This window comes from Canis lupus, chromosome 9 (genome assembly GCF_011100685.1).
Source record: "Canis lupus familiaris isolate Mischka breed German Shepherd chromosome 9, alternate assembly UU_Cfam_GSD_1.0, whole genome shotgun sequence".
Lineage (NCBI taxonomy): Eukaryota > Metazoa > Chordata > Mammalia > Carnivora > Canidae > Canis > Canis lupus.
In genome coordinates this window covers 47,491,833-47,516,146 of record NC_049230.1, presented here as the reverse complement: position 1 = coordinate 47,516,146, position 24,314 = coordinate 47,491,833, and the positions used below count along the sequence as shown (strand labels likewise).

At 43.1% G+C, this 24,314-nt stretch overlaps 2 protein-coding genes and 1 non-coding gene across 5 annotated transcripts in view; 1 reads left to right on the top strand and 2 right to left on the bottom strand.

Moving 5' to 3' along the window:
- Window positions 1-16,374, top strand: part of ITGAE (integrin subunit alpha E) — a 64,976-nt gene extending 48,602 nt beyond the window's left edge. The window contains exons 21-31 of one of the 3 annotated variants that reach the window (XM_038548564.1): window positions 77-209; window positions 2,453-2,551; window positions 3,092-3,171; window positions 3,881-3,955; window positions 4,436-4,499; window positions 4,582-4,689; window positions 8,020-8,076; window positions 8,323-8,418; window positions 9,579-9,674; window positions 14,117-14,221; window positions 16,192-16,374. In XM_038548564.1, coding sequence (XP_038404492.1) covers window positions 77-209; window positions 2,453-2,551; window positions 3,092-3,171; window positions 3,881-3,955; window positions 4,436-4,499; window positions 4,582-4,689; window positions 8,020-8,076; window positions 8,323-8,418; window positions 9,579-9,674; window positions 14,117-14,221; window positions 16,192-16,290 — 1,012 coding nt within the window. In that variant the 3' untranslated portion in view covers window positions 16,291-16,374. Of the gene's footprint in view, window positions 1-76; window positions 210-2,452; window positions 2,552-3,091; window positions 3,172-3,880; window positions 3,956-4,435; window positions 4,500-4,581; window positions 4,690-8,019; window positions 8,077-8,322; window positions 8,419-9,578; window positions 9,675-14,116; window positions 14,222-14,883; window positions 15,205-16,191 lie in introns of those variants that run through there. The other 2 variants (XM_038548565.1, XM_038548566.1) reach the window with 2 other exon arrangements.
- On the bottom strand, window positions 3,042-7,840 carry HASPIN (histone H3 associated protein kinase). The gene has a single exon (XM_038548567.1). It carries the CDS (start codon window positions 7,820-7,822, stop codon window positions 5,477-5,479), a length of 2,346 nt encoding a protein of 781 aa, XP_038404495.1. The 5' UTR covers window positions 7,823-7,840; the 3' UTR covers window positions 3,042-5,476.
- LOC119873532 lies at window positions 10,214-10,360 on the bottom strand. The gene has a single exon (XR_005365116.1). It is a non-coding gene; the product is annotated as a U4 spliceosomal RNA (small nuclear RNA).
- Window positions 16,375-24,314: the final 7,940 nt, after the last annotated feature.

Here is a 24,314-nt window from a genome sequence, read left to right as displayed (position 1 = left end):
GTGCTATTGTACTGTATTGAAGTTTTTACAGATTAAATAAACTGGTAACATGTATCTATTTGCCTACACTGTGCAGGCAGGAATTGGTGGTGGGTCTCACAAAGGAGCTGACTATGAACATTAACCTAACTAACTCTGGGGAAGATTCCTACATGACGAGCATGGATTTGAGTTACCCCAGAAACCTACAGTTTAAGAGGATACACAAGGTAACTATGATGGCAGTTTTGGAAACATGCCACTCATGGCTTTCCCCCCTGTATACCTTCTTTTTTTTTTTTTAAGATTTTATTTATTTATTCATAAGAGACACACACACACACACACAGAGGCAGAGGCAGAGGAGAAGTAGGCTCCATGCAGGGAGCCCGATGTGGGTCTCAATCCCGAGACTGCAGGATCACACCCTGGGCTGAAGGCAGCACCAAACCACTGAGCCACCCGGGCTTCCCACCTGCTTTTTTTTTTTTTTTTTTTTTTTTTTTTTATGGCAACCTCCTAACTGGTCTCTCTGCTTCCAGTCTCATCCTGGTCCATCCAATAAATGATTATTGATGAGATGAATCCCCTCCAATCCAACTGCATGCTGTGCTGTGAGCCCAGTCACACTATTCTCTGCCTACAGAATCTTCAGTGCTGCTGTTCTGCCGTCACTGCTTCTTGCCTGCACCCTTTCTTAACCAGGGTTCTGAGATGGAAAGAATTTCTAAAACAAGAGCCTGCACTGGGAAAGTAGTCTGCCCTGCTACTCATTAGCCTGGGGTCACAGACCCAAAGCCAGCTGCAAGATAACAGGAAACAGTGTTTCTCCCAAGGGCATCCTACAGCTGTGAAGTATTGTTAACACTGAGAAATAGTCTCTAAAATCATAGGCAATCAGAAAACTCTGCTGCTTGAAGTTCTGTCTGTAATTATGAAACTATCTCACTTGACTGGAGAATATTAAGTCACTTGGAAGAGAAGTAGTCTCGTTTTCCATCTGAGGTGCAGATCTTCAGATAACACACTTCTGGACACAACTTTACAAATCCACCCTAAGAGTTTCCCAGTGAAATGAATCCCTGGGTCCAGACCTGATGCTGATTGACCCTTTTACACACAAAACCTTGCTTTACTTTGAGCCCATCAAAACTCTGCTTTACTTTTCTTTTTTTAAAGATCTTATTCAGGGGAATCCCTGGGTGGCTCAGCGGTTTAGCGCCTGCCTTTGCCCCAGGGCGTGATCCTGGAGTCCCAGGATTGAGTCCCACGTTGGGCTCCCGGCATGGAGCCTGCTTCTCCCTCTGCCTGTGTCTCTGCCTCTCTTCTCTCTCTCTATGTCTATCATAAATAAATAAATAAATAAATCTTTAAAAAAATAAAGATTCTATTTATTTATTCATGAGAGACACACACACACACAGAGATGCAGAGACACAGGCAGAGGGAGAAGCAGGCTCCAAGCAGGGAACCCGACGTGGGACTTGATCCCGGGACTCCAGGATCACGCCCTGGGCCAAAGGCAGGCGCTAAATCCCACTGAGCCACCCAGGGATCCCTCTGCTTTACTTCTCTATCGCCTGAACTCCACCTTCCCCAGAATCCTTTAATAATTGTCTTTGCTTTTGTTTGGTGATACATACCACAGTGCAGTTTTCCTCATTGTAAGGAGTCAGTAAATCTGGCCTTTTCTTTCTTTCTTTCTTTCTTTTTTTTTTTAAGATTTTATTTTTATTTATTCAGGAGAGGCACACACAGAGAGAGAGGCAGGGACATAGGCAGAGGGAAAAGCAGGCTCCTCGCGGGAGCCTGATGCGGGACTCAAACCCCAGACCGGGAACACGCCCTGAATTGAAGGCTGACACCTAACCGCTGAGCCACTCAGGCATCCCAGCCTGGCTTTTTCAAGCTAGGTTTGTCCCTAGGGTCTTAGGCTAGGGACAGAACAAGAATTCATTATATGAAAATAATGAAATTATAGGCTTCTATAGTGGAACTAGTGCTGTGCTACCCTTGGGAGAATTAAAAAAATTGTCACTGAATTCACCTTTCCATAGTCAGTGGACCAGGAGAGGAGCCCTGGTTGAGAAAGGCTATGTGGCAGTGTTGGGCTCATGCTTGCCTTCCAGCCCATCTCAGTATGTTAAGTTTGCATTGGTACAGTCAAATGTCTCCTTCCCCATGAAGACTTTACAGATGCCTCCTTGTTGGATTTCACCTCTTTCAATATTGTTTTTCCTTGTACCTTTCACAGAACCACTCCTTAGGCCTTGTATTTAAAAGTTCCTCAACCATCTACTACTGATTCTTCCTGCCCAGCTTGGGAGGAAGACAGAGACCAAGTCTGATTTGCATCCCAAAGCTCCTGGCAGATGTCTGGCATGTAGAAAATCAGTCAATGTTTGTTGAATTGGTGTGAGGAAACTGCTCCCTTTCTTGCTCTTTAAGAACAGTGTCTTCTTTGTGTTAACAGCCTCCTTCTCCAGACATTCAGTGTGATGATCCTAAGCCCAATGCTTCTGTGCTGGTCATGAACTGCAAGATTGGTCACCCTATTCTCAGGAGGTCATCTGTGAGTGTTTTGGTTAGCTGACTCTTGCTAACTTGGAGGTGGTGTCTCCTACATCTCAACTGAATCTTAGTTGTGGTCTCCACATTTCTCTTTACCATAATAAATCCATAGCAGAGCTTAGAGCTGCCAAATTTGCTCTCAAAGTAGGGAGTGGTGGGGTCGGGGATATAGCCATAAACTGTTGGCTCACCCCCATATAGCAGTGTGAAGCTGGGAGTAGTATAGGAGGAGCAGCAGGCCCAAAGTTACTAGTTGAGGTGAGTCCCCCATCTGCCATTGATGACCTCTGTGCTGTGGTAAAGCTCTGAAGTGGTTTCCTCAACTGTAATAGGGGAATAATGCTGTCTGCCCTGCTTACTCTGTAATGACATTGTGAGGCTCATGTGGAATAATAGTGAGGCTCATGCTGTGCTACAAAAATGTGAGGCCTATGAATTGTTTCCCAGGTCTGTTTAGTTAGTAGGAAGCACTTTAAATTGTGAGTGGCATAGAGAAGAATCAAATGACCTTTTCTTTCTCTTTTTTTTTTTTTTTTCATAGGGAAACTTTTCAGTAGTTTGGCAGCTAGAGGAGAATGGTTTTCCAGAGAGGACAGCTAACATCACTGTGGCTGTCTCCAAGTAAGTAGTGCCTGTGTCACAGCAGGCCCAGGCTGTGGCTCTGGAAGAAGTCTCCCTTCCACATGCATGTGTAAGAACTCCATAGCTCCAAGAGCTCCATCGCTGCCCAGGAAGAAGGGCCTTAGTGAACCCACAGAAAGAATCTGCTGCTGCAGTGACTTGGCTTTCCCTTCTTGTTTTCAGAGATATTTAAAATGTTCTTTTATTGACACACAGAACAAAACTACAGTATGATCTGGTAAATGAGAATTGAACATAAGTTCTAAATCTGGTTCATTTAACTCTGGAGAAGCTCTTTCATCTGCAAAGCTTCTGTGTATTGGGGGTAGGGTATAATGGTGAAGGATTCTCAAATGGGGATGACTCTGCCCCTTGGAGGGCAATGCCTGAAAACACTTTTGGTTGCAACTTGTGGGATGAGGGCTTCTGGTATCTAGTGGCTAGAGGCCAGCAATGCTCCTAAACATCGTACAGTATAAGGCCGCCTCTCACAAAATATTATCTGGTCCAAAATGTCATTCTTGTTCAAGATTGAGAAACCCTTTTAAAATCAGTGTTTCTCCAAGTATGGTCTTCTAGCAAATCTTCTGCACTCTAATTACTTATCTTCAAGCATCTTATCTGACCCTCATTGACCCTGAGAAGCCAAGGTATATAAACAGCTATATACAAAGTGGGTATGCTGTCAACTGACACTCTTATTTCCTAGTTTCAATGAAAGAAGGTCTTTGGTCAGAGAGATCAGCCTTCAATTCAAGCATGCCTTCATTGCAGTTCTGCCCAAGTAAGTACTTCCAAGGGGCTGACATCTGTAGCTTCAGGTGGTCAGGGTGGATGTGGACATTCCTAGCGCTGATGGGAGCCTGTTTAAAACCTGGGCTGCTCCTGATTGCTGGGGCACTAACAGTTGGGTCCTTAGAAATCCTCTGGGTAGTGATCAAAGGAGGAGCAGGGCTAACTGGTCTCAATACTAAAGATCACTGACATAATGCTAACAAGCGGACAAGAGGAGCTGTGGGATTGAGTAGGGAGGAGAAAAGGCTGCCGAAGACTACTAACCAGACACAGAACCAGTCCAAAGGCACAGAATCCAAGTATTCCATCTGACCCACACTGCCCTATCACCACTTTACATTTTGATACTCAGCCTTGACTCTTCTTAAGGACCTAGAGCCCTCTGTCCTAGTGTACCCAGGTGGTAGCATTCAGGCTCACTTGAAAGAAGGGGGCCCTTGAGGCCTAACAAATACCCTCTCATTTGCAGACCTTCAGTGATGTACATCAACACAAGCCAGGGGCTTTCTGTCTATAAAGAATTCCTCTTCAGCGTAAGTATTTAATGCTTATTATTGCAAAGTTACAGTTGGCAAAACAACACCTGAATTCCCACTCTCTGATTTTATTTTGTAGATACATGGGGAAAATCTCTTTGGAGCTGAATTCAAGCTGCACATTTGCATTCCAATCACATTACAAGGTCATCAGTTCATAAGAGTGAGAAACCTTACAAAAATTCAGGTACTCGGGGATATTTCTTTATCATGATCACATCTTTCCAGAGTGACTGTGGATTCTCAAAGGTATAAAACCAGAGTTCTAGAAAAGGAGTAAAACCAAGTCTAGTTAACCTGGGAACACATTAGGAGTAAATTGCCAAAATCATCTTCACAAGAAATATCAACCATTCAGCTCTTAAAGCAACACTTATTTTCCTTCCCTCGATGAAAAATTAGCAAAAATTCAAACCTTCTTAATACCCATGGAGACATTCATTTGCCCTTTGAAAAACTGATAAATTTTGCTTCTCTTTGTGATTGGCAAATAAGCTTGATAAACAGGAGCTATTTCTTGAACTTCTCCCTATAAATTTACCATCTTCCTTTCCTCCCTCCAGTCTGTCTCTGTCTCTGGTTTGCTATAGCCTCTTCGCCCTCAGCTGACTCTCCATCTGTAGTATGTTTCCCTTATGATACCTACAGCAACAGGTTCTGATCACTATGAAAGTTGAGGCCTTTGGCTTTCCTGAATTTTTTGTTTTTCTTTTTGCTCAGGATACATGAAATGTCAAGGTAAAAAAATGAATATATAGAGAGGCATTTATAGAATGGACTCAGTTGACAAAAAGAAGGCTTATAAATTGTAATTATTTGTTCCCATGCATAGTTTATTTTTAAAGAACATTTGTTAATTCCCAGAAACATTCAGAATGGGAATTCCACTTTGCTCTGGGAATGGAGACTGAAAATAATAGCATCGGAGGTTTTAAAACCGGTACCCTCTGTCTGGGCAGTAGGGCACCTCCAGCTTACTTGAAGAGACTGTGTTGGTAAAGCAAGTCAGTGGCAGAGCTGAAGTTCAGCATTGTCCTATAGAAATGCTGGATCTTTCTCTTCATTTGTTTCATGGCAGGGGTGTTACATTTAATCTTGAAGGTCATCTGTTTCAGAATCTTATCTGTGAGGTAATGGAGCCAGAGCACATTATTATAAGGATGATATTCACCCCAGCAGTTGTTGTTCTCCTTCCTCATTAGCCTGTAGATCTCAAACTGGTAGTCACCTTCACCTGTAAATAGGTCCTCATCCATGGAAATGTCGCAGAACACCACAATTCCATCCCGCTCCAACCGTGACAGGGTGTAGTCAATGATATTGACTTGCAGTCCATGGGTGGGGATGGTGCTTGTCTTCCCATTGAGGGTGTAGCGGAGCTCTTTGACGCTGGTTTTCTTTAAGAGCACGTTCCCCCAATGTAAGTCTCGGTGCTCAAAGTGCAGTGATGCCTCTGCCACTGCGAGGGATGCAGTGATCTGGTGTAGAATGCTCTTTGCAGTAGCCATGGAGGACAACTTTGTTCTCATTTGCTCTAACTCAGTCCCTCCAAACTCAAATTCCAGTACAATGAAGAGTTGGTTCTCCTCAAAAAAGTCAGGCCGGTCATTTGCAGACCCTTTAGTTGAGTTATAATGGTCCCAGGCTCTGAGGAGCAAGGGAGGGTAAGATCCTTGAACACAGTGCACGGAGTTCAAACCAATAAAGCCTTCTGTACGGTTGTATACCTCATCAGACAAGAGGCTCAACTCTTTGGAGATGATGATCTCTGGCAGAATTTCCTCAAAAGTTTTCTGATGGGCTCCATTGACTAGATCTGGTCCTTCAATAGCAATGATTTTTAGGGCAACAGGTGTGTGGTTAACAATTGTTTGAAACACTTCACCAAACACCCCTTCCCCAATCTTCTGACAGCACTCAAGTTTTTCTGTGGAAAGGCAATAGCTAAAGGGGACAGGACCTTCCTGACTGCACTCTCCATAAACCTTTGCAGCGTCAGATGCTTTTTTGTCTGTGACGTGTAGTGTCTTTAAGGGGGTTAGCAAGTACATGGAAGAGCAGTGCCAAGGAGATAGAGCACTATTTGTTCTGATCATAACAGGAGGGCTTAAACATTCAGATATGAGGGACCCAGAGAGAGAACTGGCAATGGTGTGGCTGCTGCATACTTCTGACACAGCAGTCACCATCTTCTTCTTGTGGAGACTGAAGGAAGCCCTGGCTTTGGTCCAAGAGCATGAGTTTTGTAAGTGAGTCAGGTCCTGTGTGAGGAATGAGTCTTTTTCCATCTTTTGGCTCTTAAACTGGTGGCAATGGATAAGGGAGGTTTCTACTGTTTCCTCAAGTTTCCTTTTTCGCCTAGGCCTGGTTCTCTCAGGCCTGTTGGTTTCTCCAGATACAATACAGCTCCCGAAACCGTCAGCCTCCTCACAGTCCATCTGGGCAGCCCCTGGAGACCTCACCTCCTGACAGGAGTCGTGGCCTGTGGCCCTCTTCTTACCCATGTGTGATAAACCTGGCCTCTCCAGACTCCCCCTTGTCTGCTCCTTTTCACAGCAAGACCCCCTCATATTCCTCCCATCTGCTCCAAACTCAGAATCTTCAGAGTTTCCACAGTCCATAATATTAAAGAGAGCTGACCTGAGGCTCGCACGGGCTTGGTGGGCCAACCTGGTGAACCTGCCTCCTCCTGCTGCCTCCTGGAAGCCGTGGAGGGGTGGTGTGTCCAGGGAAGCTGCTGGGAGGTGCAAGCCGCCCGGGACTTCAGAGGCCACATCCAAGGAGGCGGAGGGTCCGGTGCAGAGGACACTGTCTCCCGGGGCCGGGGGGCCGGGGCCGGGAGAGACCGGACTGCTGAAAAGGGAGGCACTGGTGCCCAGCTCGCCGCCGTCGCCGGGCTGGCCGCACGCACTGAGGTCCGGGCTGGGGCGGCCTGGGTCGTCGCTCGGGAAGGGCGGCGGGCCGAGCGGGCCGCAGGGGGTGCTGCACTTCTGCGGGGGCCGGGCTCGCAGCCTGAGGCGTCGGGGGGTCGCGATCAGACTCGGCCGGTCCCTGGAGGCTCTGCCGCCCGGGCGCCGCCGCCGCCGACCCGCCGGAAGGCCGAGGAAGTCAGGGTCGTCGGGATCGTCGGAAGCTACAGACCCCGAGGGGCCGCCGCTGCTGGCGTCGCTGCTGCTGCTGCTGCTGAAAAAACGCTTCCGGTCCTGCGGCGGGAACCACTGCGCCGCTGCCCGGTCCGGCCCCCGCCGCGGCCTCCCGCCGCCCACGTTCCCGTACGTTCGGAAGAGCCGGTTCCCGGGTAGCGGCGCCGAGGCCGCCATGGTCGGTACCCGCCCGAGGTTCAAATGCAAACACCGCGAGACTTCCTTAAGGCCGACGGGCGGGCCGGCGCGGCTGCCGGGTCCTAGCGTCCGGCCTGGCGCCTGCGCGTCACGACGGCTCGCGGCGTTGGGGGAGCGCGGCTGGCGGGCTCGCAGCGTTGCGTCCTCCTCCCGGCTTGGCTTGGCTCTCGTTTCAGGCCCACACTGTGTGCAGGCAGGGGCAGGAGGACGTGTGTGGGAGCGATCGTGCCCAGGTGAGCGCGGCCGTCCTGGGAGGCTGCGGGAGGGAGGAGGTGCGGGCCGGCCTCAGGCGCCCCCAGCCGGCCCTCCGAGTCCGGGAGCTGCGGACCGTCCGGGTTGCTGGAGCCAGGGCGGGCGCTGAGGCGTGCACGCCCTCTCTCCGGGGGGACCTTAACGGGCCCCGGCTGCCAAGTGCTAAGCTTTCAGCTTTTCCACCCAGAAAGGGACTGTGCTCCCTGTAACCAGACTTTCCTTTTCAGCGTGTGGAAAAGTGGCATTCAGTGAACTGTACCATCTCCTCAAACAGAGAAGACATAACGGTGGCTGCAGAGCTGACCTTGAATCCATCTCGGCAGGTATTTTATTTTTTATTTATTTACTTATTCATGACAGAGAGAGAGAGAGAGAGAGAAAGGCAGAGACACAGGCAGAGGGAGAAGCAGGCTCCATGCAGGGAGCCCGACGTGGGACTCGATCCCGAGCCTCCAGGATCACGTCCTGGCCTGAAGGCGGCGCTAAACCGCGAGCGACCCGGGGCTGCCCTGCCCCAATCTGTTCTTGACTCAATTACTCGGGGTAATTCGCTAGGGTAACTTACTGTACTTACTTACCTTAGGCAGTATTTGTGACTCCTTCCTTTCCTGCATCCCCATATCTGTTCCAGGAACAAGCGCTGTCATTCCACCTCCAAAATGTGTTCCAAGCCCATTCACTTCTCTCCATCTCCGCTGCTGCTGTTGTAGTTCAGGCCACCACCTTTTCCCCAGGCTGCTGCAGTCTTTTCCTCCTGTCTTTGTTCTTGCCATGCTCTTTGCAAATCTTTTCTTCACATAACAGCTATTTTTAAAGTAAATAGTGTGCCATGCCTCTGAAAAGAAAAGTGATATTTGAATACACCTAGAGTGAAAACACATACTTTTTCAATGGCCTGCAAGGCATTGCGTGATCTTGTCTCTGCCGCTTCCGCTTTATCTTCAAGTGCTCTCCTCTTTCCCACTTCTTACACTCCAGCTATTCTGTCCTTTCTGTTATTATTATTATCAGTATTATCCTGGCCACAGGCTCTTTGTACTTGCTGTCCCTTCTGCATGACGCTGTTCTTCCCCTGTATCTTCATGTGTGTGGCTTCTTATATTTAGCTCAGATGTTACCTTCTTAGAGAGGCATTCCCTGATCACTCAGTCTAAAATGGGCACTAGGATCAAGTTTTAGTGACCCACATGAGAATGATGAGATCTGAACTGCAGAAGTAGCAATGAGGGATGAAGAAAAGGGACAGATGCGAGAAAGAAAAAAAAGAATCGTCAAGAATGATTTGGGGCTGGTGAGTGGGGCTGTGATGTGAGAGGTAAAGTGTAAAATAAAAGAAATTGGGAATGACTGCAGGTTTCTTGCTTTGGTAACTTTGTGGTTGTCAAATGGATACTGGAGAAAGAACATGTTTAAAGAAAATGATGCTGTCCAAAAACAATAAGCCCATGTCTAAAATGTATTTTATCTACCCTCCATTTTCTAGTTACTGAGAGATGTATCTGAACTGCAGATCCTTGGTGAAATATCTTTCAACAAAACTCTATATGAGGGGCTGAATGCAGAGAATCACAGAACTAAGGTAATCCCTGGCTATATTCTGGTTTTCTGGGCAGTGTCCTGGAGAAACTGTGCCTAGCCTTAGAGCCCCTATACAGGCACTCTTCTCTTTTCAGTCCTATTGCCTCTGAGCTTGAGTCTGCCACCAGCTGCCTCGGTGATCTTGAATTAATTAGCTTCTGCCTCAGGTTTTCCATCTTTAAAATGGCAGTTGAATAAGAGGCCTAAGCTGAAATAACTAGGCTGAAATCAACAGGTATGTATACTTTGATTTGAAAATGTATTTTCAGGGTAGCCTGGTGGCGCAGTGGTTTAGCGCCGCCTGCAGCCCAGGGTGTGATCCTGGAACCCCGGGATCGAGTCCCAGGTCGTGCTCCGTGCATGGAGCCTGCTTCTCCCTCTGCTTGTGTCTCTGCCTCTCTCTCTCTCTCTCTCTCTCTCTCTCTTTCTCTCTCTTTCTCTGTGTGTGTGTGTGTGTGTGTGTCTCTCTCTCATGAATAAATAAAGTCTTTAAAAAAATGTATTTTCAAAATTTGCCAAGTGAGAAATAATTTTTTTTGTATACATTGAATGTCTTCCTAGTGTATAGTATCAGTATTTATAGTATTTTCCAGTTACTCAGTGTATAATTCATTTATAAATTTTAATTAGCAGTAATCGTGCCTCGGTTAAACCTCATTGGCCATGATACTGCCACTGTGCAAAGCTTCATTTATAAATTTTAAACTAAATATTAGAACCCTTGGGATTTCTTTTCCAAAAAGCGTGACCACAAGTCAAACTGATGTCTGTGATCTATGGGCTAAATGATCCCATTGACACTTAACCTAGATGTGTTTAAGTTGCACCTGCCGGGATCCCTGGGTGGCGCAGTGGTTTAGCGCCTGCCTTTGGCCCAGGGCGCGATCCTGGAGACCCAGGATCGAATCCCACGTCGGGCTCCCGGTGCATGGAGCCTGCTTCTCCCTCTGCCTGTGTCTCTGCCTCTTTCTCTCACTGTGTGCCTATCATAAATAAATAATAATAAAAAAAAAAAAGTTGCACCTGCCAACAGCAATGACTTGAGAGAGAATACATCTGTGGGCTCTTTAATCAGGCATGATCATTACTGGAGGGAATGTTGAGAGTGAGACTAGATTGCTGAATATTAGGTGCACTGTTTCCTTTGAGGAGAAGAGAGAAATAGTTCTTCAGACATGTCAGATATAATGTTTCCTTTTGTTTTTAAGTATTTCTAATACAGAAAATTATATGGAGGAAAGAGAAGTGCTCCATATCCCACTGCCCAGATTTAAAAAAAAAAAAAAATAGAAGAGCAAGAAAATCCAAGCCTTACAGAAAAATATCAAATGAAAAGTAAATGGTTCCTCATTACCCCCTTTCCCATGCCCCCAGCTCCCTCTTCTCAAAGAGTATTATAGTTAAGTTTCTTATATATACACATCTGTAAATAATTTATTTCCCCTTGTTATTGATGTTTTTATTTCTGTACATAGATTTCCCCATAATGATTTTCCTTTCTTTAATAAATTCAATACCCTATGCAAAGTATTAAGTTGTTCCTGACAATAAACAACTAAGGTAGAATGAACCTGAGTATAAATAGCCGTGTATCCATTTCATCTGCATGAAGGGAAACTCCCACTAATATACCATAAAGGCATCTGTTGTTTGTCTGGTCAACAGCCTGGCTCCTCTGAATGTTGTGCCTTACAATGTGTTGGTGCCACCTTCCCTTGTGGCCAGTACAGAGATGCCATCTCTCCCAGTGCTGTGTTTGTATCATGTGGCAGGATACAAATAGGGAGCAAGAGATAGGTAGCAAAAGGATTTTTTCTAAGTGTGCCTTCTTTTAGGGAGGGAAATTTTCCTAAAAACTCCCAGCAGCTATCTCTTTACATCTTTCCAGTTAGAACTAGATCTCATGCAAGTCACTGGCAAAGAGGAATAGCTCTGTCATGATTAGCTTAGACCAGTCATGATTTCTGAATGAAAATTACAAGGAGAGGATAATTGCTGGGTAGGCCACCATCAGTATTTGAGTACAAGCAGTAGTATCCTGGTTCCTGCTCTCTTCACCTTACTAGGGTAGCTTGGGGGCAGTTCTGCAGCCTGTGGATTTAGAAGAGGAAAAGGAAGAGGCTTTGAGAAAGAATAGCGTTTCTTCTACTCGAAACTGTCCTATTACACCACTGTGACCTTGAGACTTCCTTACATTATTTTCCTAAACCCAGATTCTCAAGTCCTTCCCCCCTGCAATCCTCTACTTCACTCTTCCATAGAAGAAAAACCTGCTCTCTTCATGTTGTTTCCTCCTCCTCTGTTGCTTTGCTCCCTCCTTTCTCAAGGCCCAGAACTTACTTCTATTCAAAATAATTGAATCAAATAGTTGCCTGGAAGGTCAACTATAGGAAGTAACTGACATTTATTACTTAATTGGAAGAGACCTTAAAGGTAAATTTGTTTAGGGGTGCCTGGGTGGCTCAGTTGGTTGAGCGTCCAGCTCTTGGTTTCAGCTTAGGTCATGATCTTGGGGTCAAGGGATCAAGCCTGCAACAGTCTCTGCTTAGCACAGAGTGGAGATTCCCTCTTCCTGGAGATTCCCCTCTTCCTCCCCATGTTCGCGTGCTTGCTCACTATCTCTCAAAAACAAACAAACAAACAAACAAAAACCCCAAAAAACCCTTAAAGGTAAATTTGTCCAGCTTTCCAATCTATACAGAAATTATCTCCAAAGCCCTCTGACCTTGGTGCTTAAGCACATGTGTGAAAAGACCTCAGTGTTTTGGGCAGAGAAGTCTTGGTGGCCCTCTGGCCCCACCTGACTCTTGAGAAGCTCTGGCCATGGTCTGTATGCAGAACACAACTTGGGAGGGCCATAAGTGGGTCTTACTTGGGAAGCAGTGTCCTCTAAGCTTTCCAGCTGAGTCCTGCTAGTGAGAAGAGAGCTTAGGCTCTTGAAATTGAGACAGCCTTTAGACAACAATGCTGGGATGGCTTCTAATAGAAGAATGCTATAAGTACTGTTGACTCTTGAACATGAGGATTTAGGGGTTCCACCTCCCCACATAGTCAAAAATCCATGTATAACTTTGATTCCCCAAAAACTTTTCTAATAGTGTACTGTGGACCAGAAGTCTTATATTCAAGGATTCTTTTGGTATATCTAGCTCAGAGATTCTTTAGCCATGACCAGTCTACTAATGAGCCCATCAAAGGCATTCTTCATTTCTGTTACAGTGCGGTGTTTTTTTTTTTTTGTTTTTTGTTTTTTTTAAATCTCTAGCATTTCTTTTTGGTTCTTTCCTGGGATTTTCATCTTTCTGCTTACGTTACCTATCTATTCTTTGTCTTTGTTCTTGCATGCTGTCTACTTTACCCATTAAAGCCCTTACCATGTTAATCATAGTTGTTTTAAATTCCAGGTATGATAATTCAAACGTCCTTTCCATTTCTGGTTCTGATGCTTGTTTTGTGTCTTCAAATTGTGTTTTTTGTCTTTTGGTATGTTTTATAATTTTTTTTTCCTGGTAATTTTTTCCTGATAGCTGGACATGATGTACTAGGTAAAAGGAACTGCTGTAAATAGGTCTTTACTAATGTGGTGAGGTTTGGGGAAGGGAAGTGCTCTACCATCCTATGATAAGGTTTCAGTCTCTTAGTGATCCTATGCCTCTGGGCTGTGAACTTCACAAGTGTTTCTCATTTGTTTTTCAACCCCCTTAGGTGGGACAATATATCTAGAGTGGGCTTGAACTAGGTATTTCTCTTATCCCAGCTCAGTTAGGCTCTGGTAATACCTTACTTAGCAGGTTAGGCTCCATTAACTAGTTTCCCTGGAGGGTAGGCCAAACAGAGTGCTCTGGCTATTTCAGAATGGTTCCTTTTCTTCTCCTCTTCCCAGAAGCACAAAGGGATTTTTTCCAGTATTTACTGTAGGAACCTAGTAAAGCTTCCTGGAGGAAAATATTCTAGTGTTGGGGGCTCCTTTATGACTGGGTTCCCTTGGGTTTTTAACTCTTGAAAGTTGTCAGTACTGAGCTGCTTGTAATTCATCAGTTACAGATCAGGTTTTCTTACCCCAGCACTGGGAAGCCTCTACTCCCTGTATTTATCTATCTATCTGTCTCACCAGTCTTGGGGGCAGCAGTTTGCCAAATGTCCTTCCTTCTTAGGAAGTCAAGAAGAGTTGTTGATTTTTCAGTCTGTTTAGCTTTTTACTTGTTAGTACAGGGTGGTGCTTACCATGCACTCTACATGTGGGACCAGAAACTGAAAGTCTCATTAGATAATTTTAGATGCCGCATCAGGAGACATTTAGCTTACCTCTTTATTGTCATCAGGCCTTGGTCAATATACAGAATGTTGCCAAGTTTTCATATTTTGCTCCTTACAATAACATGTAGAATTGTTTTCTCATCTGCTTTAGCAGACATATTGGATGATCTCTTTGTCTTGTTCCAGATCACTGTCATCTTCCTGAAAGAGAAGTATTATTTACCTGTCATCATTGGAAGCGTTCTTGGTGGCCTTTTGGCTTTGATTATGATCACAGTCATCCTATTCAAGGTCAGTTCTACTCTTGTGAAATAATAGTACAGAAAGATTTTCCTAAAACGGAGGTGATGATCATTCTCCTATTTAAATCCTTTGCTTTCCTTCTCCTGTTTTTTTTTTTTTTTTTTTTTAAGATTTTATTTATTTATTCATGAGAGACACAGAGAGAGAGAGAGAGAGAGAGGCAGATACATAGGCAGAGGGAGAAGCAGGCTGTCTACAGGGAGCCTGAGTTGGGACTCCATCCCAGGACCCCAGGATCATGCCCTGAGCCAAAGGCAGATGCTCAACCACTGAGCTACCCGGGTGTCCCTCTTTGTGAGTTTCTTGATGTATGAGGCCATACTATCCATAATAGGTTGCATACTTTTACATAAATAAGATCCATTACAGCTAAAACTATAATACTTTGCAGAATTTGTTAAGTTAAAAACGTTAAGGAGCTTTGGGGATTCAAAGGAAGGTGATTTTTCGCTTCTGACTGGAGAATGAGCACCAAAAAAGGCTTGTGGAAAGGCAGCATTTAAGACAGATCTTGAAGGATCCAATTATCAGGGAGAGATTCAGAGGAGGCATGAAAAGCAGAGGATTATAGGAGCTATTTTGGCAACAACTATATAATGGTTTTCTAAAATATGTGGGTATCTTAGGGTACTTCCCCTCTTATGTTTTAGTGTGGCTTTTTTAAAAGAAAATACCAACACCTGAACTTGGACAACACAAGGAATGCCCAGCTGAAATCAGAGAATCTGCTAACAGAAGAAAATTAGGACCAGCTTCCTCATCTCTTGGGAGAGAACGTCAACCAATCTTCAAACTTCTAGAGACTTTGTGTTGTTCCTTTTTTTTTTTTTTTTTTTAAGATGATCTAGAGTAGAACCCAACAAATTGTGGAATATTGTTTTTTAACCATACATTGTCCCAAAAGTGTGTGTTGTACAGAAAGTAAACTTGGGGAACATATAATATTAAATAAAGTTAAACTCTTTTCTTCACTGAAGTGCCTTTAATATGGAAATATAATATACTTTGCGTGTTTTTTCCCCCCAAGAGGAGGTATAGCAATTTCTAACCTTATTTGCCTAAGAATGTTTTTTCTTGTTATTTCTATTAATGTCTCCCAACATAGTGTTCTACAAAGTACATCATGGCAGACAGTGGTCAGAAGCATTTGTAAGATCTTAGATCTAGATTTCTAAGATGTTGCCTAAAATTTCAAGTCAGGCCACAAAAAAGCACCACCTATAACAAATGTAAAACAAAAGTCACCAAAACAGGAACTAAGGAGGTGAGGAGAAAACCAAGACTTTGTTCTGCAGTTTCATTTCTGTTGTATGTATGAATAACTATTTAATGCACTGTGCTGATTCTTACCCAGCTTCCTGCTAAGTGAATTGCTCAGGGAGACTTTTGCTCCTTGGTAAATAAATACTGTCACTGGGAGAGGGCACTCTTCCACAGGAAGGGATGGAAACTGGCCTGGGTGATTAGCACCTAGTTACAGTCTGGCTTTGTTCTTAGTATCTTATTTTTATGCCCCATGCTATTAAAACTTGACCCCATCTCCCCATTCTTAATCCTGCAATGGAGCAGTCTTTGTTTTTTTCATGGATCATAAAAGTTATTGCAAAAATTTGTGTATTGGAACATAATGTAGAAAGTAATCCTTCTTTATCTAATTCAGATGCTTTCATTATTTCTTTTTAACTTTTACTTTTTTCTGAAATTTATATGTGTAAAAGGTATGAATTAGGGACTGAGTTTTGTTTCTTTTTTTCCCCAGAAGCATAACTTTCAGTGCACCACTTACTGAAATAACTACCTCCTTTGCTTATCCACATTCTCCCATATCACAGGGCCTAGAAAGCTTTAAACATTTCCCAGACTCCCTTGCAGTGGTTTTCTAGTTTTACGTTTTGCCAGCATCAGGCACTTGCATGAAACTAAAGGTGGAAAGACAAATGTTTTTCTTTTGGCTGCAGCAACTGTGGTGGCAGCAGATGAGTACAGACCCCTCTGCAGCAGACACTGTAGCCTCTGGTGGTGGTGGCAGCTTCCTGCAACTCCTGACTTCTGGGTGATACCAACACCTCTATTTTTATTTTCAAGCCATCCTGACAAATTTGAAACATAACTCTCTTTATTAAATCCCTTTCTGCTTGAAATATCTAGAGTAGTTTTTGTTTTCTTGTTGACCTTGAGTCTAACAATATTTCCAATGAATTACAGTTGTCTCTATGTCATTTGTTGAAATGCATATTAATAATTTGAAATTATGCTATTTTTTAAAAGATTTTATTTATTCATGAAAGACACACACACACACACACACACACACACACTAGAGAGAGAGAGAGACAGAGAGAGAGGCAAAGACATAGGCAGAGGGAGAAGCAGGCTCCATGCAGGGAGCCTGACGTGGGACTCTATCCCGGGTCTCCAGGATCACGCCCTGGGCTGAAGGTGGCGCTAAACTGCTGAGCCACCGGGGCTGCCTTGAAATTCTGTTATTCCTTGTGAAATTCATACATACACATACAAATTCTGGAAATTTAATTTTGTTTCGCTGATATTTTTGTTCGTGTACCACAGTACCACAACTGAAGGAACACTTTTTAGCATTATGCAAATGATAAGTTTAAAATAGCACAAAAGATATCTAAAAAATGAAAAGTCTCCCTCTTCTCTCTGCCTCCAGTCTCTTTCCAAAAGCAGCCACTGTTTAATACATTTTTCGATAGTCTTTAAAAATATTCCTATGTGTATATCAACATAAGCTTTCTCTCTATAGATATATTTCTTTCTCTATATATAAACCTATATACAAATGGAATTACATTGTATGTGGTGTCCCACCTCCTGCTTTGTCATCTAATAGATTCTAGGTATCTTTCAGTAGCAACATCTGCAGATCTACCCTATTCTTTTTAGCAGTTCCATAATACACTATGTTGTATTTACTTAACAAAGTAGATATTTAGGTTGTTTCCATTTCATTTATTGATTTATTGATTTATTTGATTTATTCATAAGAGATACACAGAGAGAGAGGCAGGGACACAGGCAGAGGGAGAAGTAGGCTCCCCTCAGGGAGCCTGATGTGGGACTCATCCCTGAACTCCAGGATCATGTCCTGAGCTGAAAGCAGAGCCCAACCACTCAGCCATCCAGGCATTCCTCCTTTTTTTATTACAAAGAAAAGATATGGTGAACATCTCTAAACATGTATCCTGCCTACTATGCTTTTCAAGTATATTGATGGGTAAGTTCCTAGCACAATTATTGGCTCAGGAATTGCATGCATTTAAAATTTGGATAGATGAAATAAGTCACAGAAATGGAAGGCACAGGATGGGGATTAAAGTCCGTGGTATTGTTATAGCATCATGTGGTGACTGATGGTAGCTATGCTTGAGGTAGGCATAGCATAACATGTAGAGTTGTTGAATCGCTATGTTGTATACCTAAAACATTGTCAGCTATACTTCAATTAAATTTTGTTTTGATACATGATGGCAACCTCCAAAAAGTTTTTACCAGTTTATACCACTGTGCACCTTGCCACCACTGGCATCATCAAACTTTAACTATTTTGCTAACCTGATCATTGTGAAAAATTGTATCCAGTTTTTGATACCAGTTTTCATTATTATAATGTTGCAGTAAATTTTGATACCTGATAGGACATTTTCATTCTTAAGAAAATTACTGATTATATTTTTTTCAGGTAATTTTAGTGTCTGTGTTTCAAATATACAGAAGAAGCCCTTTGGAGTTTTATTTATTTATTTTTTTTTTAAATTTTTTTTTAATTTATTTATTTACGATAGTCACAGAGAGAGAGAGAGAGAGGCAGAGACACAGGCAGAGAGAGAAGCAGGCTCCATGCACCGGGAGCCCGACGTGGGATTCGATCCCGGGTCTCCAGGATCGCGCCCTGGGCCAAAGGCAGGCGCCAAACCGCTACGCCACCCAGGGATCCCCCCTTTGGAGTTTTAATTTAAATGTACAGATTGGGTTGGGAAGAATTGCTTACTTTACAGTGTTGTTTTCCTACTAAAAAATGGCATTTCCTCACTTGCTGAGATTTTTAAAAACACCCTGCAGCCAGGTTTTATAATTTTCTTCAGAGATCTTAATTTATGAAGACTTATTTCTAGCTGTATTTTTTCCCAGCTGTATTATATTTTTAATTACTACTATGAACAATATCTTTTTCCCCTGGCTGATTATAGGGCTTGTATTTAGAATAATTTGTTTTGAATATTTGTCTTATCTGGCCATCTTACTGAACTTTTTTTTTTTTTAAGATTTTATTCATTTATTCATGAGAGACAAAGAGAGAGACAGAGACATAGGCAGAGGGAGAAGCAGGCTCCATGCAGGGAGCCCGATGTGGGACTCGATCCAGGGATCCCAGGATCACGCCCTGAACGAAAGACAGACAGATGCTCAACCACTGAGCCACCCAGGCGTCCCTCTTCTTTCTATTTCTTATTTCAGAGGATTTGCCTTTGAACAAAGAAAGAGGTAAGTTTGCTTCAATATTTCCCTGTTGTTGGGCTCAGGAGTTATGTCTAAATTTTCAGTGTTACAGGTAACTTGCAACCCATGCGTTTATACTTTTTTTTTTTATTATTACAAATAAGACCCTACTGTCATTGTAACAGTCAAGCCTTATATTGACCACCTGTGAGCTATTAACTGATAGCTGTGCTGATCTGACTGGAGTTAAGCCAATGCAATTGTAGTTAAGAGACTAGATGAGGGTCCAGTCTGAAAAGGAAGACGCTTAAAAAGAGACATGATTAGATTTTACAAATTTATGTGTTATAGCTTGGGCCAAGGCCTGTCTTTATTCTAAAAGATGCCTTTCAGGGCACCTGGGTGGCACAAGCAGTTAAGCATCTGCCTTTGGCTTAGGTCATGATCCCAGAGTCATGGGATCAAGCTCTGTGTTGGGCTCCCTGCCCAATGGGGAGTCTGCTTCTCCCTCTCCCTCTGCCTCTGCTCCTGTGCTCTCTCTCTCTCACTCTGTCTCTAAAGTAAAAAAGTAAAATCTAAAGAAAAAAATATTAAGTAAAAGATGACTCTCTAATGCCAGGCACTTTCCATTTCCTGTTTACCCTCCTCTGCCTGGGAATAGGAAGTGCCAAAGCTCATATAGATCTAGGACAGTGGGTCATGGCCACTGTCTTGACCAGATAAGGACCAAGATTAGGTCAGACTGACACCAGCATGGAGAAAATGCCCCTCATGATTTCTCTATTTTCATTTCCCCTCTTACAAGCTAGTGACTATAGATTCAAATAACATTTTTCTCTTGTGATAACATTGGAACTTTGGATTTGATTGTTGGAGAGATGACGTCATACAGATGTGAAAACCTAAATCTGTCAAACGTTTTAGGCCTAATTAAATTTTGAGAAAGGGATGCTTCATATAGCTAAGCCCAGAAGCCTCACATTATCCACATATCTATGCATATCTCTACCCCTACTAAGGAGGGATATTTACTTAAGATCAGGCTATAGGTATTTTTGGGTCTCCTAGCTATAATTAGTAATGGTAAACCTTGTAATAGTGCCAGAATTCTACCATTACTTTTTTTTAAGATTTATTTTAATGAGTTTATTTATTTGACAGAGAGAGAGAGAGAGCACACACAAACAAGGGGTAGCGGAAGAGGGAGAAGCAGGCTCCCCACTGAGGAGGGAGCACAACCTGGGGCTTGATCCTAGGACCCTGGGATCATGATCTGAGCTGAAGGCTTCACTGACTGAGCCACCCAGGTGCCCCTTTTTTTAAAGAATTTCTCTTTAAGTACTCTGTACACCCAGTGGGCCCAAGCCTGCACCTATGTAAGATCAGGAGTTGCATGCTCTACTGACTGAGCCAGCCAGCCCTGCTACTGCTTTTAAGAACAGATTTAGTAAGTGGAATCAAGTGAAACTTTTTTTTATCTGAATTTTTAAAATTTAAATTCAATTAATATATAATGTATTATTAGTGTCAGAGATAGAGTTTATTTTTTAATTTTTATTTTTTTTTATTATTTTTTTTTAAATAAGTTTTTTTTAACATATTTTTTTATTTATTTTTTATTTTTTAATGATAGTCACAGAGAGAGAGAGAGAGAGGCATAGACACAGGCAGAGGGAGAAGCAGGCTCCATGCACCGGGACAGAGATAGAGTTTAGTGATTCATCCGTTTTATATAACACGCAGTGCTCATCACATCCCGTGCCCTCCTTAATGCCCGTCACCCAGTTACCTCATCCCCCACCCTTCTCCTCTCCAGCAACCCTCAATTTGTTTCCTGTGATTAAGAGTCTCTTATGGGGATCCCTGGGTGGCGCAGCGGTTTAGCGCCTGCCTTTGGCCCAGGGCGCGATCCTGGAGACCCGGGATCGAATCCCACATCGGGCTCCCGGTGCATGGAGCCTGCTTCTCCCTCTGCCTGTGTCTCTGCCTCTCTCACTGTGTGCCTATCATAAAAAAAAAAAAAAAAAAAAAAAGAGTCTCTTATGGTTTGTCTCCATCTCTGATTTTGTCTTATTTTTTCCTCTCTTCCCCTATGCTCCTCTGTTTTGTTTCTTAAATTCTACATATGAGTGAGATCATTTGATAATTGTCTCTCTCTGATTGACTTATTTTGCTTAGCATAATACCTCTAGTTTCATCCATATTGTTGCAAATGGCAAGATTTCTTTTTTTTTTTTTTTGATGGCTGAGTGGTATTCCATTGCAGATATATACCACATCTTTATTCAACATTTAATCACTTTAGGAAGAGTAGTTCTAATATCAGAGTTCAGGAAGTAGCTGGATGCACCTAAATAGACAATTCCCAACCACAGTTGACTAAGTTGACTCTGACCAATGGAAAGATATTTTGGAAAGTACATAAATAATAACAGTGTTGTAGATCATAGCAAAAAGTGAAAAACTGGGGCGCTTGGGTGGCACAGTCAGTTAAGCATCAGGCTCTTGGTTTCAGCTCAGGCCATGATCTCAGGGTTGTGAGGTCGAGCCCCACCTCAGATTCCACTCTCAGCATGGAGTCTGCTGGAGATTCTTGCTTCCTCTGCCCCTCCCACTTGTGCTCTTTCTCTTTCTCAAATAAATCTTAAAAAAAAAGTGAGAAATTGCCTTTGTCACACCCTGCCTCATCAGAGGCCCTCCTTAGAAGCTGAGGTGAACTGGTTTAGCATATATCCTTCCAGGCTTTATTCTGTACATTTATAAGTATTCACATATATACATAAATAGTATATAGTTTTGGGGTTTGTTTTCTTTAACACAAATAGAATCATATGTTCTGCCATTTGTGGGAATTTGTGACCATTTTCAAGGAACCAGTGTCAGAGAAAAAATGCTGCTGTCCAATGTGGGTAGAGTAGATAGGAAGAGGTGACACCTTGGGTTAATTAGTCTTTGGGGAATTAACAAATTTGCATGGCTCTTTACAGTTTATAAAGAGACCCTTTAAACTTTTTCCAAAAATGCAATTAAAGACATTTTTGTAATTGTACATTGCCAAGAAGCTTTCCAGAAGGACTGAGCCATGTTACATGTTTAGCAGCATGAACATGTTCTGAGATCTCTGTTTTTTTTAACTTTATGCTTAATAGATGTATAATCATTGCTTTAGTTTACTGGCAAGACCATGTATTTTCCCACAAAATAAGATCATTTTTTTTTCCCCTCTGTGCTTTATTTTTTCTTTCTTATCTAGTTTATTTATTTATTTTTTTTTCTTTTTTTTTTTTTTTTTTCTTATCTAGTTTAAATGTGGCTTTGGTGTTTGGTATTTTCTCATTAGCTCTTCTGAACTGCACCATCTTCTAGGATAGAAGTAAGAGGTGTATTTCTCCCTCTGAACTTTGGAGCCTCTGGGCAAGTAAGAGTGATTTGACTCAGATAGAATAGGAGCAATGTGACCTCCAGAATGGAGGAACTGAGTCATACAAATTTTGCTGGTGGGCATTAGGAAGCAGTGGTCCATACTGGTGGTCTAAAAGAGAAACTCAGGACGCCTGGGTGGCTCAGCGGTTGAGTGCCTGCCTTCGGCCCAGGGTGTGATCCTGGAATCCTGGGACCAAGTCCCACATCAGGCTCCCTGCATGGAGCCTGCTTCTCCCTCTACCTGTGTCTCTGCCTCTCTCGCTCTGTGTGTCTCTCATGGATAAATAAATAAAATCTTAAAAAAAAAAAAAAGAAAGAAAGAAACTCTTCTAAGTACCACAGAGAAACCAGGAAAATGGTGGCAACCTCCAGGAGAGCCAGCTGGAGGCCCTGCTCCTCGTTCCACTTCTATCCTGAAAAGAGGATTCTGGGACCCTATAGCAAGTTGCAGTTCTCAGGGCAGAGCTGGGAGGGAGGTGATTGAAGATGTGGTCTTTAGGGGATGTCTCCTCTTTCTGTCCAGGGGGCCTGGACTCACCCTGCCTAGAGTGCTGGCAGATGTTCTCAGGCTCTTGGTCTTGGTTTCTGGAGTTTGACTAGTATCCTGCTCTGGTGTAATCTTTTTTCTCTTTAGAGCTGTGAGGTCAGAGATTAAGGTTGGAGTGCTAGGGTGGGAGAACCACTTTGATTCTGCAAACCTTTTAGATTTCCTAGTCTAGGAAAAGGCTACCAGCCTAATTCCTGGATTTCTACATGGAGGCTTAGGGTACTTTGCCCAATGATGAACTCACCCTGCAGATTAGCTAGCTAGTGAAGAACACTAGTACCTCTAAGTCAGGGATTTCTAACTTTTTTTCTGTGCCATATACCCCTTTGGTGGTCTGGTGAAACCTAGGGACCTGTTTTTAGATTTTTTTCCTAACATTATATTATGAAAAGCTGAATTTTGCAGTTGTGAACACCTATCTACCCACCATCTAGTTTCTTACATTAACATTTTACACTATGCTTGCCTTATCACATATTTTCCCATCTATCCATTCATCAGCTTGTTTTCAAATACATAAAAGTTTACAATGAACCAATTATATAGAAATACAGTAATCAGAGTATTAGAGATACATGTGCTTCTTTATTAAAGTGTTAAAGCAGCAGGTCTAATAACTACTCTTCTTTCAAAGTAGTCATGGGCTTAAAATGTATTTTGAGATTGTTAGGTTTTTTTAGAAACTAAATGGAAATGAGACCGCTAAGGCAAGCGAGGGTCCAAGAACAGATTTTATTGCAGGCACCCTCGGGCGAGGTTCCACGACTCACGGGGGAAAGAGTGAGTCTAGGAAGTCGCAGAGTGAGTCGAGGAAGTCGCGCCAAGACAAGGTGGTAGGGGGTTTACATAACGTTGTAAGGCAGAACGGTTTCCTATTGGTTGGCTCATATGCAAAGGAAGGATTGCAATCCAACCAGAGTGACCCTCACTATGCAAAGGAAGGATTGCAATTCGACCAGTCAAAGGTGACTTCCTCCTCTGGGGTTTGAAGGGCATTGGGTTTGGTTGGGGAAGTCCAAAGGAGAGGTGTAAGGGTCTGCTCAAGCTGTCAGCAGGTCATTGGTCCATTGGCGTCCCAAGTGGAGGTGGTGACAGGAACCTCAGCCATTTTGGCGTATCCGCCATCTTGAGGAGTTTCCCTTCCCGCCTGGCCCCAACAGAGATTATCTCCAATAACTGTAATGTGAGAAGATATCTCTAATTTCTATCGGTGCCAAGAGACAGATATTGCTAATACTGCTGTGGTTTGTTGCCTATGTTCATAATTAAAGGAAATGTTAAATTTCAGTTAAAGAGCAGTAAAAAAATATGTAACATATTTCTCATCCAACTTCACAGACCTCCTACTTCCATTTAAGAAAAGCAGTGTCCTACCCTGGGCTTTGTACTTTTGCAGCTAATCTTAATGACCACTCCAGAGACTTTTAGCTCTGTTTTATGGAGGAAGAAACAACCCCATACATCTAGTATATAGAAGAGCTGTTGGAACAGTAGCAGATTTTTGGATTTCCAAACCTAATGATTTTTTTCCACCAAAGCTTCCTGACAGACTTGGCAAGGCTGAAGTGAAAGTCCTGGGTAGAGTGGTGGTTTTCAGAGTTTTCATAGTGACACTGTTAATGGAAGGAACTAGATGGTGGGTAGACAGGT